Source organism: Lepisosteus platostomus, chromosome 9, assembly GCF_059453375.1.
Source record: "Lepisosteus platostomus isolate fLepPlt1 chromosome 9, fLepPlt1.hap1, whole genome shotgun sequence".
Classification (NCBI taxonomy): domain Eukaryota; kingdom Metazoa; phylum Chordata; class Actinopteri; order Semionotiformes; family Lepisosteidae; genus Lepisosteus; species Lepisosteus platostomus.
This window is the reverse complement of record NC_142619.1, coordinates 51,935,445-51,953,661: the sequence shown is the minus strand read 5'-3', so window position 1 is coordinate 51,953,661 and position 18,217 is coordinate 51,935,445. Positions and strand designations below refer to the sequence as shown.

The 18,217-nt window shown below is 35.7% G+C and overlaps 1 protein-coding gene across 10 annotated transcripts in view; it reads right to left on the bottom strand.

The window, feature by feature from the left end:
- LOC148655204 (inosine-5'-monophosphate dehydrogenase 1b) overlaps nt 1-18,217 on the bottom strand; it is a 74,216-nt gene that overhangs the window by 54,815 nt on the left and 1,184 nt on the right. For 3 of the 10 annotated variants that reach the window (XR_015941215.1, XM_088645505.1, XM_088645507.1), the window contains exons 2-4: nt 16,715-17,561; nt 7,705-7,803; nt 7,544-7,618 (exon numbers count right to left, since the gene is read on the bottom strand). Coding sequence is in view for 9 of the 10 variants with exons in the window: in XM_088645505.1 (XP_088501631.1) it covers nt 7,544-7,618; nt 7,705-7,803; nt 16,715-16,947 (407 nt within the window). In the remaining variant the exon portion in view is untranslated. Of the gene's footprint in view, nt 1-7,543; nt 7,619-7,704; nt 7,804-8,155; nt 8,177-8,933; nt 9,218-14,859; nt 15,017-16,714; nt 17,562-18,217 lie in introns of those variants that run through there. The other 7 variants (XM_088645506.1, XM_088645508.1, XM_088645513.1 and 4 more) reach the window with 6 other exon arrangements.

Here is an 18,217-nt window from a genome sequence, read left to right as displayed (position 1 = left end):
TATGTGTTTTAGTCAATCTGGAACAATCTGGAGAGTAAACCCAACCAAGTCTACCTATGTTAATCTTGAATCCAACTGGCCAAGTGCATTCAAAGAAAGCATTATTTGAGAGTTTTTAAGCAAATCCAATTCTACAGCTAAACTTGTCCTGAACAACTCACAGTCATGTACATGAACAAGTTTCAGGGTTGTGCTTTTCATTGGATACAAAGAAAAAGATATTCAAATACAGTGAAAAACCCCTGAGGACTTGTGGCCAAATTATGTGATTGATAAGGCTACTTTACACATTCGTGGCAGATTAACATGTAGGTCTGGGGCTACATCAGAAGTCTGGCAACACTATACCAAGATATAATAAAATATATGCAAATTACCCAGTCTTTTAATTCAGTCATTTTACCTCTGCATGTAATCTTTCTTGATCTTTCCCTTAAATTTGTACTAAATATCACTGAAGAGATCACTGCCTACATCAGTGTATTAAATCTGGAAATCATCTTCTTTTGATTGTTTACAGCTAATACTTGAACCTGTCATTATTGTTCTTTGTGGAAATGGAGGTAATGCGTGTTTGAATTCTTATAAAAACAATCAAGTTAACAAAATGAACATCCCTTTTAGGATTTATAAAAGCTTTATTTGCTAGCGTTATCTGAACGATCATTAAACTCTCAGCTCTTTATCCAGTAGCTGATATCAGAAGAACCAACGTCCAGTAATGGTGGTATACAATTCACTAAACCATAAAATTAAACAATTTGTTTGGTACACAGAAGTTAAAACAAAACCTAAAAAGATGTTCTTAAAATGTATAGGTTATATTAAACTGCAAAGTAATTACCTTCCCCCTTTAATGAATTCAATCATTTAAAAAATAGTTAAGAACCAACTACCAACTAATAACCTTCATTTGTGGACACAGACCACTAGAGTTCTCTGAAATCTGTAATACCGATTCTAGCAGTCCACTAATATTCTGTCCAGTTGCATGTGGCCTACAACTAAAAATACTCCCCATTTCAAAGTTACTATAATTTAAAAGCACAAATCCTGCTTATCTGCTCCACTGAATATTAATCCACCCTGATCTTTCAAAACCCATGAAAAAGGATCTTATGCTACCAACCAAAAGCAATCCTACAAGGAGTGGGTTTACATAAAGTCCATTAGTTGATGCATTACACAGCAGAAAATGCCACCTAATGCCATGCAGATTATTGCCTTTCTAGGATCCAGGCCAGGAAATGTCAAAACAATGAAAAAAAAAGTAATTTCCTCAAAGCACAACCAGTATCTTTTACAGATCGTGGCTCAAAGCCCAATAGAAGATACACTGGTTAATGCATTCGAGATAAGGACTAATGTAACCATACCTAACAACACAAATGTCAAGGCTGCATACAGAGAAGTAAAAAATAAACAGGACAGTGAGCAATGCAATGCATTATTTCCCCAATAAGCTGCTCTGCTTGAAGTCTGATTGAGCCAATAAAAATTCATAAATACAGTAGCTTTATTATGCAATGAATCAGAATATGACACTCAAGGAAAGGAACTACTTATAGTTTTAAATAGGATCAAACATTATATACTGAGGGTAATGCAAGCTCTTTAAAAAAATATGAAGTATGCACTTCGAAGGCTCTCATTCATCCCATTTCAGTTTTAGTATTTGTAAAGGAGACTCCTTCCGTCCTTTCCAAGTCTGACTCTTGAGAGCCCCTGTCCCAATTTGCAAAAGACAAATCCTCCATTAAAGAAAGATTAAGAGCTCAAACCTCTCTATATAGCAACAAGACCACCTATAACCTAAAGTCCAAAAGCCTTAACGGACAAGATCACACATGTTGTTATGCTGCATCATGTCCACATCAAAATTCATTTTTCATAGATTTGAGAATTAAAATAAAAAAAGACCATTAATTTAAGGTTAGCAGTTCTGTAAAATGTAACCTAAATAGCGTACAGGTAATTAAACAGATGCATTCAATGTTATGTCATTTTCATTAAGAATGCAAGAAATAATAATTGTTGATAATTCTAAAATTCTTAAAACTAAAAAATCATTTTCATAAAAACTGAAAGTGACAGCAACCCAACAAGAGCATTCACACGGTATGTTATTTTAAATTCAGGCAAACCGTTTGTACAAATGCCAGCCAGAGGACCTGACACATCTCTTAACTAGGGCTCATAAAGTTTAATTTTAGAGTATTTTACTTGGCCTAGCAAATCTTTCTCCATTGGCAAACTGAACTCCGAGAAAGTGAGTGCCAAATACAGTAACACTTCATTTAAAACATTTACAGGTGTATCAAATTTTCTCATTTTAGAAGTCTAAAAAATAAACTGAAAGCAGAAGACCAACCCTGCTGTACAGGTGGCATGGCAAGCTCTTTATGTTCCAGCCTAACTGTCATTTCATTTATACAGCAAAATAACAGTATAAACATCACAGTGGAAACGCTCAGCCTAATGTGTCATCCCGTTTATAAGACGGCTCTTGCAAAGCCAAAATAAACTTAACAGCCAGTAAATCGGCTATTTTAAAAGTGTTTTTTTTCCAGTTATAAATTTACAATTTGCTTATTAATTTTTGCCAGACATAACAATATACATTTGGGTGGAACAGGTTCTCATCTTGCGGTATGAACTGGGATCGGGCATTTCTCTACTTGTCTGTACCATGGTGAGAGACTCCTTACTTTTCCATGACTGCAAACAAAAATCTCCATTTATCTTCTGGTGGTGAATAAAAACTTGGCAACTTTACTTCTGATTTTAGATTTGTCTGTAGATTTTAACATATTGTAACTGTAAGAGATAGTAAATAACACAGCCATACTGTATAGTATTCTTTTTTGCCATCATTGATTAAATAACTAGGTTTATTTAATTGGTTATAAATAAGAAAATTACATCACAATAGAAAGATAACTGTTCTTTAGTTGATTTGCTCATATTTTAGCCTCTTCGGCACTTTCTTTGGAAAAACAGAACTTTTCGTTTTTCTGAGGAATTTTAGTTTTTGTTTGTCTGCAATATGCGTTATGCTTTTTGTTGTCAGTATTGAAGTCTCTTTTACATTGTGAATTAGTCATTCAAAACTAAAAATCCAGTTGTCTGCAGTGATTAGCCAACAACCGTCCTAAAAGGACAAGAGGTCATGCAACAAATAACTTCTCCGTTGCCTAACCTTTTTAGGAAATATAACCTGAGTAACAACAGAAACAGAAAGTAAAAGCTAATGTAAACTATGTTATTGGAGGAATGAAATTCATATCAATAAGATTAGAGACACTAAGTTATCGCCACCTGTGAACTGTTACAATGTCAGCACTTCAGACAAGACAAACATAATAGCAACTGCCCTTGTTTCATAAGCATTTAACGGTTTGTGGTTTTAATGGACAAAACGTTCTCAAAATAACTTTAAGGTGGGGCACAATCAGCACCGAAAATGAGAATCCTTAAGTGCCTGTTTAGTTTTTTTCAAAATGACCAATAATTTTGCCAATTTAGAGTCCTTGTCCGGCATTGTACATTGCATTTACTGCACAATCAGAAATTTTTCAAATATACAGTGTGGTATATATTTCCACTTAAATACCTTGTACCTGCCGACCAAACACGTAAATAATAAAAAAAAAAATCAAGCGATACCTGAACAAATGATTTCTTTGAATACACGATTAACATTCTTAAAAGTTTTTTTTTTTGAAACATTAAAAAACGTTAAATTTCATTACTTGTCCGTCATCATATTTAAGAGTGTGTCTCATATACCAGTTAACATTCTAAAACTTCTGGTTACTTCTTAACATAAAACAAAGCCGACAGCAGTTTAAGAAGTACAGTATTATATAATAAGCATTAACCAATCACCGCACACTCTGTGGTCTTAAGCCAAAAGGCCTGAAGGAAGGAAAGAGTGACTTTTGAAGGACAAGCAACAATCCCCAGCAGAATTTAGCATGTGCATGGCACCTTAATGGCATTTAAAAACATGTTTATCACTTTATTTTGCAGCTGCTTAAACCACAACAATAATAATGGGGATTCAAAAACGTTCCTCTTTGCAAATGGTCTTTTACAGGCAGCATACAGTATACAGGAATAATGAAATCATCATATCAAAGAGGCGACTTATGAAATATTCTGTCGAAGCACTTTTTTTCCATCATGATAAGGGAACATGAAAATGTAACTCAAACTAAATTATTAGTACAGCTTCTAGTGCTGAGATCCTTACTGAAACCAAAACGTCATCACACATTACTTTTAAACAGCATTTTACCAAAGGAAATAAATCTGCAGAGCAAGTCATTCTGGGTTTCTATGGATACCATCTGAAGGTTGCCACGCAGCTGAAAGCAGACTCCCTAATCAGCATATTGCCTGGCGTTGAATTGCAAATGATTCGTGGAAATAAGCATGTTTTGCATCACGTTTATATGCACATACGTGGCTTTCCCTGAGACAAGTCCTCATACACTTGAATGTAAGAAAAAAAAAACATGTCACTACAAAAATAAAGGTCTTAGTTTCTAGTTGTCTGCACCTGTATTTGTGAAACGAAGAACATCCGGGCCATCCATGCATTTTCTAACCATTTTATTGTGGGGAGCCAGCGCATAACTTGGCAAGCAATGGACAGAAGGCATGAGATACCCAGGAGGGGACACCTGTCCACCAAACATCACACACAGGCAGAAAAATGACAGACTAATCTACACCATAGATGTTTTAGCAGTTTTTGATTACAGAAGACATTGTTTAGAATACGGTGTGCAGACAGATATAATCAGCACAGAATGTTCTCTAGGTGTCTTAAGGCCAAAGAATCGCAATTTAAAAAAAAAAACCTTCCAATAATATTTAAAATTGAGCAAGGTCTCATACACTGGCCTAAAAGCACAAGTAATTTCCATACCAGAACCACGTTTGGCTCATTCTGGTTTCCATGACGTTAAGCAGAAAGGAGAGTGTGGGTCTCCTTCACCTGCAGGAGACGCAGGTCCATTGTAGGGATTACCCAGAAATTCTCATCCCCATTCATACAGCTGGGTGGACTGAGGCAACTGGGGAAAATCGGCTCACTCAAGCTAAAGGCACTGTCAGCAGCAACCACCTACCCATTAGGAGTCTAGAAACAATCACTATGCTGTGCTACCCCTTATCCAAAATAATCATTTACAAATTCACAACCAATTAAAAATCAATTCCTGTAGAACTGGATGAAAGTGTGCCTAAAATTAAAATGTGTTTTATAAATAGGGCTGTGATTTTTTTAAAAAAAAAACTCACTTCCGTTCATGATACGTGCTATATAATATAATGTAGCAGAGGGTAGCATTTTGAATGCTCTTAAGGCATTTCTGAAGGCTGAACTGTTCTGTGTAGCAGATTTAGGGAATTTGTATGAAATTTACAAATCAAATTATTTCATGCCCCTTAGTTTTTCCATTTAATTTCTCCACAAACCTCTGCATACCTTGGTTCAAAAGCATTTCATAGGTAAAACACCTTGATAAAATCCAAACAGTGCTTCAGGTGTGAAATATTTTTTTTCAGTTAATAAATGCATATCCAAAATTTCAACAAACATATACTTTATAGCCCATGAACTCAGTAGTGTGTTTTAGGATTTCTTAGTCAAGTTATAAGAACATGCAATGAGTTTACATTGTAATCCAAGTGTATGGTTCTTTATTTTTTCAAAATGATTCAAATTATTTTTGTAGCAGATGAGCCAAACTGCTGATCAACAGGAGAGCTACTGTGAAAGTCAGACCCGTAGTGTATTGCCACTTCTGGATGCTGTACATCTGTGTTGCATGTGTTGCAAATACAGTCTTGTGGGATTCTATCCCATTCATTTAGTAGAGTCTGGACAAGCATGGGTCTGTACACTAGTATCCGAGCCCTAGAAGCTACTCATTCCACAAATTCAATCCAATTGGCTTCAACTCTGGTAAGAGACATCCATGGAATTACTGTCACATTCTCTTCAATAGGAAACATGCTGTTTCACAAGCAGCATGAGGGCATGTATTGTCCTGGTGGCATGTTGACATGTCAGTATGAGCAACACGTGAGGATCAATGCAGTGCCTTGCAATCAGGTTGCAATCGATCACTACAAGCAGAGGTCCTTCGCAACAACACACTCCTGCCCAGCTCATCACACTTGACAACCCCACTAATTGGTCTGCTGTACGCAAAAGTCATATTATCCTGCACATCTGCATCAGGATGTTCCATACAAAACCATGATTCATCACCAAAGTGACTTCCAACATACCAAAATGCAGTAAGGTTTTCTTAAGAAGGGTAATTATTTTCTGTTTCTTTATTTTTCCCCTGGCTTGACATTCAACAGGTTAAATTACCTGATCACCTCTGCCTAATCAACTCTCACTAATGAGGAGATTTAAGACTTATGTAACAGTCATTTGGCTGCATCACAGTAAGTCACAAATGACCAATTAGTTTGCCAAGAAGTAAATATGCAATCGATTCAAACTAATCCTTCCCTACAATAATACAAACAATTTTTGCTTCAGCTTCATCAATGACTAAACTTTCAATGTTTGAGTGTGCCTTATATACCTTAAAATCCTAAATCAATATTTTTTTCTAAAAACATACACACATACATAGAGTGATACATCTCTTATGATGCTCAGTATATTTAATAAAACGTGGAACAAAAGACTTAAAACATTTTTCTTTTTACTCAAAAGGCCAAAATATAGACTATAAACACAACAAAATAGGAAAAAAACGTAATAGTGCTGGCAAAGTACAAACAAGAAAAGGGAGGAAGGGGTCTAATATTTAATGTCATTTAATCAAAATGCTTGACACCTTACAGCAAAAGGGAGTTATTTGGTACAACTACATAAAATTTCAAGAAAAACTAAGAATCTGAAAATTATAAGCTCCTTGGTAGTCTTTATAGATGGTCTCACATGACTGAGATACTGGCTCATCATGTGAAATGCATCCTCTTAGATTAGATTAAAGGCAAGCTTCGGTACTCAATCAAATAATTCAGTTCATTTCCCAATTAGATGCATGCATGCGTTACAAATGAAATCCTCCCCTTTTTTTAAAAGATTAACCACAGACACTCTGACAGTAATTCAGATCAATTCTTCTACAATTAAGATCCCACATGACAAAAATTATATGAATGACAGATACGGATATGCATGAACTCACATGGCAAAGATAAATACATCTTTTAATCACAGACCCACATTTTTTCCTTCATATCACATTAATTTGTAGCAAAAACCTTGGTAAAAAAAAAGAAAACAAAATGTAGAATAGGTGAATGAGTGAACCCCAAATCAAACTTCCCTAAAGTTGAATGAACAAATACATTCTGAAATCAGTATTAGTCATAGTCTCTCTCATTAGAAAGTCATCGCCTTGAAAGATTTGACCAAATTATGCCCATCCAATGTTAATGAGAGCATTACAAAATTGCTTATTCGTGGATTCCAAGAAATAAAAAGCAGGTGATTACTCACTCATAAGTCAATCCATCCCCTTTAGAGCATAGCTGTTCTGCTGTGAGTCCATCAGCATCAGATTGATGCGCTGATCTGCTGATTCAAAACGTTTTTCCCATTATATGCTCTGGTGCATGGGTGACATACTCATCAGAACAACCAGAAACTACAGTACTTACTTGTAAGTGAGACCATCTCCAATAGCAAAGAGCTGCTGTGCAGTGAGTCCATCTTCAGGAACATAGCCTGTGCCGCCACTGATCAGGTAATCAGCCATGCTATGGTAGTGATAAAAAGACAAAAAAAAATTCAAGTATAGAATTATGACATAAGATAATTTAACCAAATATTTTATTGTGGTTTAGATTACTCATTTTTAAATAACAGTCCATCCCATCGAAACCTAACCCTCAATTAAACATCGGCCAAAACAGAATTTACTGTATTTCAATCAAATTATGCTTCCAAACTGATTCAATCATCACCCCGTGTCAACCAATAACCAAATGCGATTATGATGCACAGATGCATCACCTACTGGGGAAAGTATTAATATGAAATGACCAAAAATAAAGAACATTTGCACAAGTTATTCTTTATTGGGGCACTGCTCGCGATGTGCAAGACTACCTTTCAAAGCTTTCGGTATGTATCGTTCGTGGACAACTTGAAGAGTCAAGAAGGGAAAGAGAAGGAGAAAATAGACACTTTTGGTTGCTTGGCGTTTGTCGCACACTGGCACAGATTCAGCCCGGATCTGCTGGCCTGGTGACCTATATTACATATAAACACGAGCGCACTCCACACCATCTCATGCTCCACTGAGAAAAACAGACAACAAGCTCTTGAGGAACATAACGAAATGAAAATGCAAACCTTCTTTCACACAAAAAGCCCTTTATAATAATTCGATTTAGACACGTAAAAACGTACATGAGCTAGATGTATCAATAAGACACGCCTTGTTTCATTTAATTCTAGTTATAAGACAACAGAAACACGGGTCGACGTGTACTGAATCCGATAAAACGGAAAGACAAGCCATACAAACCCAGTGACAACAACCAGTAAATCCGATGTCAGAAGATGTTTCATCATCCGATGCCACCCATGTGGGTATGAAACAAGCAGCTACATTTCTAAGTATGCGAGGTAGACTGCGTTTTCATTATTTTCTTTTGTACTTGCCTTGCAGATCGTAAAGGGGCCAAATGTTTTAATTCCCCTGTCATTGAACAAACCGAAAATAAAAATAGTGCTATCAAAAATGAAAGAAAAAAAACAGTTTGAACATATTCTACAATCGGCTGCAGGAAAGAATAATGCGGCGTGTAGCGTTCCTGGGCGATCATAAAAACACAACCTCAACACATGCTCGTTTAAACGTAATAAAAAAAAGACACTACACCTTGTAGATGATAAAATTTCAATACCGCTGTCTTCCTCTCATTCAAAGGCTATTCACAATGCCCACAGGTTTAGCAGCAGCAAACTTTATGTTACGGACTGTACCAAAACCGAGTCCAAACAGCAAGCAAAAGGAGGTAAAATTAACGAAACGCAGCAGTTCACCTATCCCGTTTCTGACCCAATTTCAGCGCTACACAGACAGCACTACCCAGATGCCTCTAATAAGTGCTCGTGGCTCCCTCTCAACTCGTTATTCAGCGCAATGAAGGCTGGATCTGTACACGCGTCACATCCTCTCTACTACAAGACAGAAATCACACGTGGTAGAGGAGAATGGTGGAGGCGTTGTTTATTAACTCTTTCAGTTTCGTCAGCTGAATTGCCTCAAAGAAGCGTGTAAATCGTCCAAAACGGGGCATCATTAAGCCCTAGTATGGACAGTAATACCACATAGCATTCAAATATATTTTCACCACATTGGTACCTCTGCTAATAGTAATGCAGTCAAACGTCTTTGTACACGTTTGTACATGCAATAGTACCAGAAATCGATGGCTGTCCATTTTGTTATATGAAGAAATTTACCAGATTATCACCAAAATTACCAGGCTTGTCTAACATTTGAAATAGGAGGTAAATTTAAATTATTTACAAATTCTGAAACTCTATTCACAAATAAGACAGAAACACTAGAATATACTAATTGCAGAAAGTGAAATAACAGAAAATAGGTTCAAACTGTTTTTCATGTTTCATGTCGCTATTGCACAAGGGTCCAGGGAAAGGAAATGCTGTTATCTTAAGTGCACATTTAAAAATGGAGATGTTTCCTTTTTTTTAACTAATACAGTATATGATACAACAACTTTCCTTAATCAGGCCAAGGCTTCCTGTAGAAGAGGTGTGGATTAACAGGATTAATTCGACAACTCTTCAATTGTTCTCAGATCTTGAATCATTTAGAGATTGCCTTTTATCTTCGGCTTTTCATAAATTACTTAAAATCTCCCAATTTCCAAATAGAAAAATAAGAACTGTAAGTCCATTAACAAATATGAGTGGATCAAAAATCTTCAGGATTAGGCACCCTGTGCTTGGAGGAACGCAGTGCAGTTAATCTTATAGGTCACCTTGAATCACTTGTTTTCAAAACATGAGGATTACGTGGAAGTTATTGATCAATTAAGCAAGAGCTGAAGAGTTTTCTATTTTTGTCCCAAATGATCTCCAAATGGCTGCCATGACGGCACGGCACGGCACAGCACAGCACTGGGACTCTGGACTCAGTTCCTGGGGTGCTGTTTGGGTGGAGTTTTCATGTTCTCCTCATGTTTGTAGGGGTTTCCTCCAGGTGCAGACCAAAAACATGCTGGTAGGTTAATTGGAGTATGTGAAATTGGCCCTGGTGTGGGTGTGTACTGTATGTTTGTGTCTGTGTGTATAATGGACTGGCATTCCATCCAGAGGGAATCCCGCATTGTGCCCAATGGTTCCTGGGATAGACTCCAGGCCACCAAGACCCTGCATTGGATAAACGGTTATCGAAAGTGATGGTGATGGCGATGATCTCCAAATCACCAGTGTAGCTGATCCCTGTCCAGGTATTCCAGGGATTTAAAAATTGGTGATTAAACATGCTTTATCAAGGCTCTCCAGAAGCAGGGTTGGAGACCCCTGCTACGGAATATGGAAATGAGACTTTTAACCAGCACAGCATCAGAGAAGAATGAACACCAACACAAATAAATATGAATTGCAACACAGCAATTCTTCCCCTGCTCTGTAATTTATTTGAACTGCAAAGGCACAGTAATACAAAACTGCTTTTGTAAAAGCACCTGGTGACACATGAACTGGGGGACACCACTCAAATTTAAAGTCAGCTGTTATCAATTAAATGTGACTAATTAGCCAGAACAGTGGCAGTTAGAATATGAAGGCCCCTGTGAACCTAGAATGCCTTCGTTTTTTTTCCATTCTAATCTGATTATCTGCACTGTGCAGTTACTGGGAGATGTGCATGAAATAAAGAGCTACCCTGTCAAAGTGCTGACTTACTAGTTCGATAAATTTAACACAAGAAACTTTCTGTTGCATGAAGTTTTCCACTAGCATATATCGATCATTCTTCTTCGTGGAACCACCCCGCAGATGTTGAAAAGAAAATGGAAATTACTTTAATCTTGTTAGAAAAATAGCAAAATATAAAACACTTTGTTCAAACATGGAAAAAGTGTTATATTATGTCTAGATTGGTAATTTAACCTTACATTACATGTTTAAGAAAAACTCTTAATAAAATAATATAATATTATTGAATTTTTATGAATAATAAAAGACTGAAATACTCTTTACTATAATTTGTGGTTTCTGTTTTTGCAAGTACATAGATAAAGAGAATCTATAACACGTGTAGTGATACATAGAAACTACTTTGGTTTCCAGTGTGACTTAGAGAGCTGTCATTTACTTCAACTGTGGACACATAAAAAATTGTTACAAAAGAATCTGTTACAGATTTTTAATATTGTTATAAATCCTTATGTATTTTTCCCAGCACTCGATATACATACAGTACAAAATATAATTGTATAATATAATTTATATATAAATATATAAAATATAATAGATTTTAAAAATCCATCCACTGTGAGAAATTATTGACTCCTGTTAAGGGTTATGAAAACCCAAAAGCACAAGGCAAAAGGAAGGACTATGCCCTGGACATGACACAAGACCACCATCACGAGGGCACACACGGAAAGCTTGCTTAACAAGTCACATGCTTCTAAAAAACAAAGCCTCAGATAAAATTATCAATATTCGCACCACTTCCATCCTTGTATAGCATTTATGCAAAATAGATTCTATTTGATCTTTTATTGTTTCACATTCCATAAACAGAGACCTGATTTCAGTCATGATGAAACTGTATTTTTAGTATTTGGATAGCTTTAAGTGAGATGAAATGACACATGCGGTTAAAATATTTTAATGACCAAATTTTAGTCCAGGTCATGTTTTAGAGACCAATAAGGGCTTAACTAGAGCACTATTCAAAGTCTTGACTTGAGATGGGACTATTGTAAAAACCAGGAGAGAAACTCTGAATAGCTTATTATGGATTGCTCATGCTGTGGGAAACGAAGTGAAATTATATTGATCAATTATATATTGTATATCCCAATACAACTGACCTGGGTTATCCAACCCAGGGTTGGACAGGGTCAATCATTACTATTTCAGTGGTGAAAAGTTTATGATTTATTTGTGGAGGAACTGTAGGCAGTCCCTGATGACTTCCATGAGTCCACTGAACCCAGATTGAGAACTACTGTTTTGGGATGCGCACTAGTATTGCACCAGGCATCATGGATATCTGGGTATATCCCTCACCTCAACAATACAGAACATTTAATGCATGCTTTAGATGGATGATCAGATCAACATTTTAATGTGCTTTAAATAATTCAGAAATTGTCTCGATAAATCTAGGATTTCATAAATTTGAAAAAAACGTTCTAGCAAATATGGATCACAAGATATATATCAGTGTTTATCAGTGTATGAAAGATCTTTAAAGCAATGATTTTGTTCTATTTGTATTCTTTTCAGTTTTTTCTTTTTCTTAACCTGATAGCATGAGTATCTTTTAGAATTTGTACAAAATGCAAAAAAAGATATACAGTATACAACCTTTAAAGCATAGTTTTTTCAAATCACTTTGCCTTTTCAGAAATCAAAATGACTTGAATTAAATAACCACAACGATGATGTGTTTTTAGAATATCAATTTTTCAAGCAAGGCAAGAAATACAATTTCTCCCTAACAATTTCCCAAAACTATACCTATATTTTAATAAAATTGTAAATTAATTATCTTCAGGGCATCACCTCTATCTTCCATTAATTAAACAACTAAAATAATTAACTCAAAATGTAATCAAACAATATTTGTGCAAAGCAAATCTTTTATTTTTTACAAATTTAATCATGAACTAAATTAATGGAAATGACAGTAGATTCATATTTTTTCATGTAAATGTTTGTTGCATTTAAAGGACTTTATATCGATATTAACAAAAATGATTAAAGATATCTCCAAAGGTAGTTTAGCAATGATATTACCAGAAACTTTATTGACAAGAAATTATAATAAATTAGATTCACTAATACTCATCTCCCCACAACCCAGTGTACTTCTTATTAAAAAAATAAAAATGACTCAGCAGATTCAATCATTGTAATCACTTTTTGCATTAATGTCTTTTTGTAATGTATTTTTACAACTATTGAAGGTACAGGGTTAACACAAAACATTTTCTGTTTCTTAAATGTAACAGTTTTACTTTCAAATGTTCTATTGGGAAGACATAAGAAACACCGGGAACAGAAAGCTACATGTTTGTTCTAAGTTTGAGGATTGAAGTTGTTCAGGCTGCACAAAAAGACTTTGTAGTTCCATTATCTTGCTTGTCGATAAGCAAAAAAGCAATGTCATACACCAAAATGGGCAGTTAACGGAACAAGACCACTGACAGAAAGAAATAGCAATGTACTTAAAATACATGTAAACATCTATAGATCTATAACAGATAGATAGATAAAGTTAAAACATAGAGCAAATAAAAAAACTCAAAAGCAAAAACAGTCTGGAAACAGAGAGAGGAATAATTAATAATGTGTACAGTGTATATACAGTACATACGATGAACAGATTTCCTCCATGTCTTGAAATAGTCAATCATTAATGCAATATGGTTTTGCTACAGTATGTGTTGCTCCACTGATCACCCAGGTCACAATGGATCTTCAAAATGTACTGCTTTAAGAAAAACGCTTATCTGGAAAAGGAACCAGCATCAGCTCTAATTTGTACTCCACATCAACTGTCCTCACCTTTTTTAGCATTATTTTTGTGCTAGAATTATTTGATTAATTAGTAACCATGAAAAGAACAAAAAGTAATAACATATTTCCATTTCCATTTATTTCACTAGATTTAATTTTATAATTGAATTTTATGTTCCCAAATCTTTTGACAGTCAGAACACAAGTGCCAGAAATTTTATCCTTGCACTCAGCATAATAAATCTGAAACCGGCATTCAGAAAATTGGACCAAAGATGTACTGTAGGCATTTCTCATATACACTGTGTGCTTCTGTGAATATATAACTGCATTCTCTGTCAAAATATACTACAAGCAATGATGAAGATATAGTCTCTGAAGTGTCATGTCAGTCCAATATATTCGCCTTCATAAGGGGAATATTAGAGAGGGATATGTGTGTTTATTGCCTGAATAATTATCTTTCTAAAACATTACATTGTAACATTTAATTTTCTAGGACTTCTGCCAAAACGATTCACTCTTTTTTTTCTCTCTGTTGTGTTTCAATGCTATAAATACTAAAAGCATTGCAGTATTTGTTGTGACAATTATTATAAAAACTGTAGAAAAAAACAGAAGAGAAGAAAGAATTCTAAAAGATTATATATCAGCTCCAAGAAAAAAAAGATTTTTCATTTCCCTCCTTAATTCCAAGAGCTAAAGATGAATTAAAGCAAAATATTTATATATGCTTTAAATATTCTAATGTATTACATTTTAACACAATTTTCCATCACTACAACAAATATGTTTTCTATTCAATGTATTTGAACTAGTCTGAGAAATCAACATATATAATATGCTAGTAGTATTACCTTATGAAGACTTATCAGGCAACACAGATAACCTCTCCAACTGTACAGCTTTCCAAGAAAAAAGGGTGCAAACACTGAGCAGCCACATAAGAGACAACTTCCTAATCAATTTTAGTTATATATTATTAAAGAATAGGTGCTTATGTGTTAATCAATGCAAATATATTAATCATTCAGGAATATGAGTGAAAGAAAAATTAACAATATTGTCCTCACCCTCACTTCTCCCACTTCCTCTATTCCTGAGTTGGTGTCTCCAAAGGTTTTAAAAAATTGGCTTCTGCAGGGGACTATGATTCTATAATCCTGGTCCAGGAGGACCACACACACCATCTGGTTTTCTTTCCAGCTGAGTTCTTTGCTGAACTGAAGCCTATAACAAACAAGTTGCTTTAATAGAGCATTTCCTTGCATTTATTCTACTGAAAAGTTTGGAATGATGTGTTCTGGTACTTATGAAATGCAATAGTGTAATGGCCACCTTCCACATTTTTAGACGTTGAAACATTCAAATAATTAAATTCATTAACTTGAAAAAAACAGCAGGTGTGTGTCAGCTTCCAGAGCTGTGAAAGGAGTGTATCTGTCTTTGCTACATCTTTTTTCCAGTTCCATTCTTCCTGCTAAAAAGATTTCAAAAGCTTTTTCTTCCAACTTCATGAAAAATGCATTCTTTTTGTTGGCAGATTCATGTACAGTTACAGTCCTAGAAGATCCAAAAAACCTTTTTTCAAAAAAGGTTTTGAGTCTCATAATCCTACTCCCTTAAACATTTCAAAACACTGTAATATCATTCTAACAACGCATCTGCAGTGAATCAATACACTCTGCCCCATTCCTGTGGCAGTGCAGTCAGGAGCTTCCTTGAAAGTGCTGACGCAGTCCCTATATGCATCACCCTGCCAATGCTGAAAAACTCAAGTTTTCAGATCTTTAAAAGGCAGTAAAGAGATGAAATGCTGTTAACATAAATCAGATCTGCAGACATGCAGAAGGATGGAACTGTAATGTCCTTAACAACCTAAAATTTACATAGAAAATACTGTATATTTGAAACAGAGTACAACTGTAATGCCTCTGCAACATTCTTTTTCATTCATAAAAGCAGATCAATGAATTTTAGTTAGCTTTGCTGAAATGCATGGTTTTTTTATGGTCACATCAATTGCATATGACAAATAATAGTGGTCACAGCAAATTGAATAAAGAAAAAAAGAAATTCCTAAAGAATCAGTACTGGTAGCAGTAATAATAATGATGATGTGCACAGTATTAGAGGAATGTCTTAAGAAATTATACTGTGCTGTGGAAACATTAAATGCAACAAGTATTGAAACTAGTAACATTTGTTGCAGTTGAAATGCCTCTCAGTATATTTATTTTCTCTGAAATATGTATTTTATGCTTGGCAAACCAGACATAGGGGGCACTGTAAACAAAAAATGTTTCTATAGCAGGTCTCCATGTAGACATTTATGATAATTAAATGAAAATTATTATAATTACTATAGCTATTTTAGAACATATGTTATAATCCAGATTACAAAACCAATTTCCACATTCATTTAATCCCATTTTGGCATAATTAAAGGACATGATTAGCCACATGCAGTACTGCAGACATAGCACAATAACTCAATGCTGTGTGGAGAGTTAATCATCCCGCACATCACATAACCCTGCACAGAAATATGTGTTGCAGTATTTAACAAAAACAATTAATTAAAACTGCTGTAAGATGATCCCTTACTATAGTCTAGAATTTCTGCTTTTAATTTATAAATAGTAAAACTGTGGCATCATTATGTACAGTAAGCACCTGATACCTTACTAATAACAAGCTTAATGAGATTTTCTTTTCTTTCTTGTGGGCACTACAAAATCTTAAACAGTGCAGCATTTACAATATTTTGTCTCTGCAAAAAGCATCCTTGTTTTGAAGAGGCAGCTACAAAACACAGAAAATGATCGTATTAAGTTTACCGCTCTCTATAGAGCAGTAGGATGGCCAGTGTTTGTTCACGGCTTGTTTGTATCTTTTTAGATTTGCAGTTTGAAAGGTTTGCCTCACCTTTCTGGCTCATATCCAGCCTGTATGCGGGTGGCACTGTACCTCTGGGCCGCTGTCTCATGCCCATGCCCATGGGGGTTCCCATGGAGTGGTGACCCATGGAAATGATGGTCATTCTCTCTGGGAGACAGGCGAGGCTTGGCAGGTTCTGTGTCCCCTACGATCCGCCGGTAATCAATCTGATAGGGTTCTCTCTCCCCTTCTCCAAAACAGTCATACCCGTGTCCTTCCATCCCCACAAGATCCAGTGTGAGGGATTCCAAATTACCTAATTCCAACCCTTCCTCCCCAAAAACCTTGGAACTCTCACCGTGTTCTTCAATGCGGATAACCAGCTCTCAGTTTAGAAAAAAAAACCCTCAAGTCCTCCTGATGCCAAAGGAATGCACGACTTTCAAAATATTTTCAGTTTTCTAAAAAAGATTGCTCGCCTTCTTATTCCTACAGAAGGATACACAAATAGATCCTCCAGATTTTATTGAACAATTTCTAGGACTCTAGTTTGAAAGCAGAGCAATATTCGCTATCTGGCTATCATAGCAAGGCTGAAAAAACAAAGCAGAGATTTAATGGGCTGATATCCTTGAAATGGTGAGCAAAGTGAACAACAATATTGGATCCGATGATAAGAACAGAAGCAGCATAATAAACAGGTTTCAGCTGAAGAGAGGTATTCCTAGTTTCCTCTGACCTGGTTAGAGCACTCTGGTCCCAGATGAAGCTGCCTTCTACAATGAACGGTAGATTCTTAGTTCGCAGGCCTCTGGGGCAGATTGTTCAGTAAAGGGCAGGGAGATTGTTTTGTTTCCCTGCTGTCCTGAGATCCTTCCACTTGGCCAGCTTAACCCTGTTTTTGACAGGAGCATACGTCACTTTAGCAAAGAGGATTGGAGTATTAAAAAAGGGGGCAGGGGCGTTCGACAAAACACTTCTACACACATTCCCCGCCTATTGCTATCACAACAGTGTGTTTGCACATGTCCCAGAGAGATATAACTTTCACTGTAAGAGAAAAACAAATGCAAATCCCAGATGTGACCTTAAGTGGATGGCTTCCCAAGAGGTCGTTACACAAACATGATCACATGGAAATTCCATGTCTTGACGATGGCTTGTTAATCTCCAATACACAAAATGTGGTACTAATTAAATAGGTAAGCCTTGAAGTTTCTGTCACACACCTTTGCTGGATAGTTACAGGTCAAATTACATCCCCGTACCTTCTGAATACACATATTTTGGGAGGAGATAGGTTGCCGTATGAAATGCAAAGCCTTGACACACAGTATGAAAATATATACAGTAGAATATATTTTTAAAGCTCTAAATTTGGTTGTGAACTTTAGGCCAGAGTTTAAGTAGCCGTAGTATCATAATATCATAGTGAGGTTTAGAGTAATAAATTCACTTAGAAGTCTAAATTCCTGTTTTTTCAGTCAACATGTCTCTATAGGAGCACATTTACAGTAAGTCATGGTTTGTTGCCAAGCTATTGAGAACAAA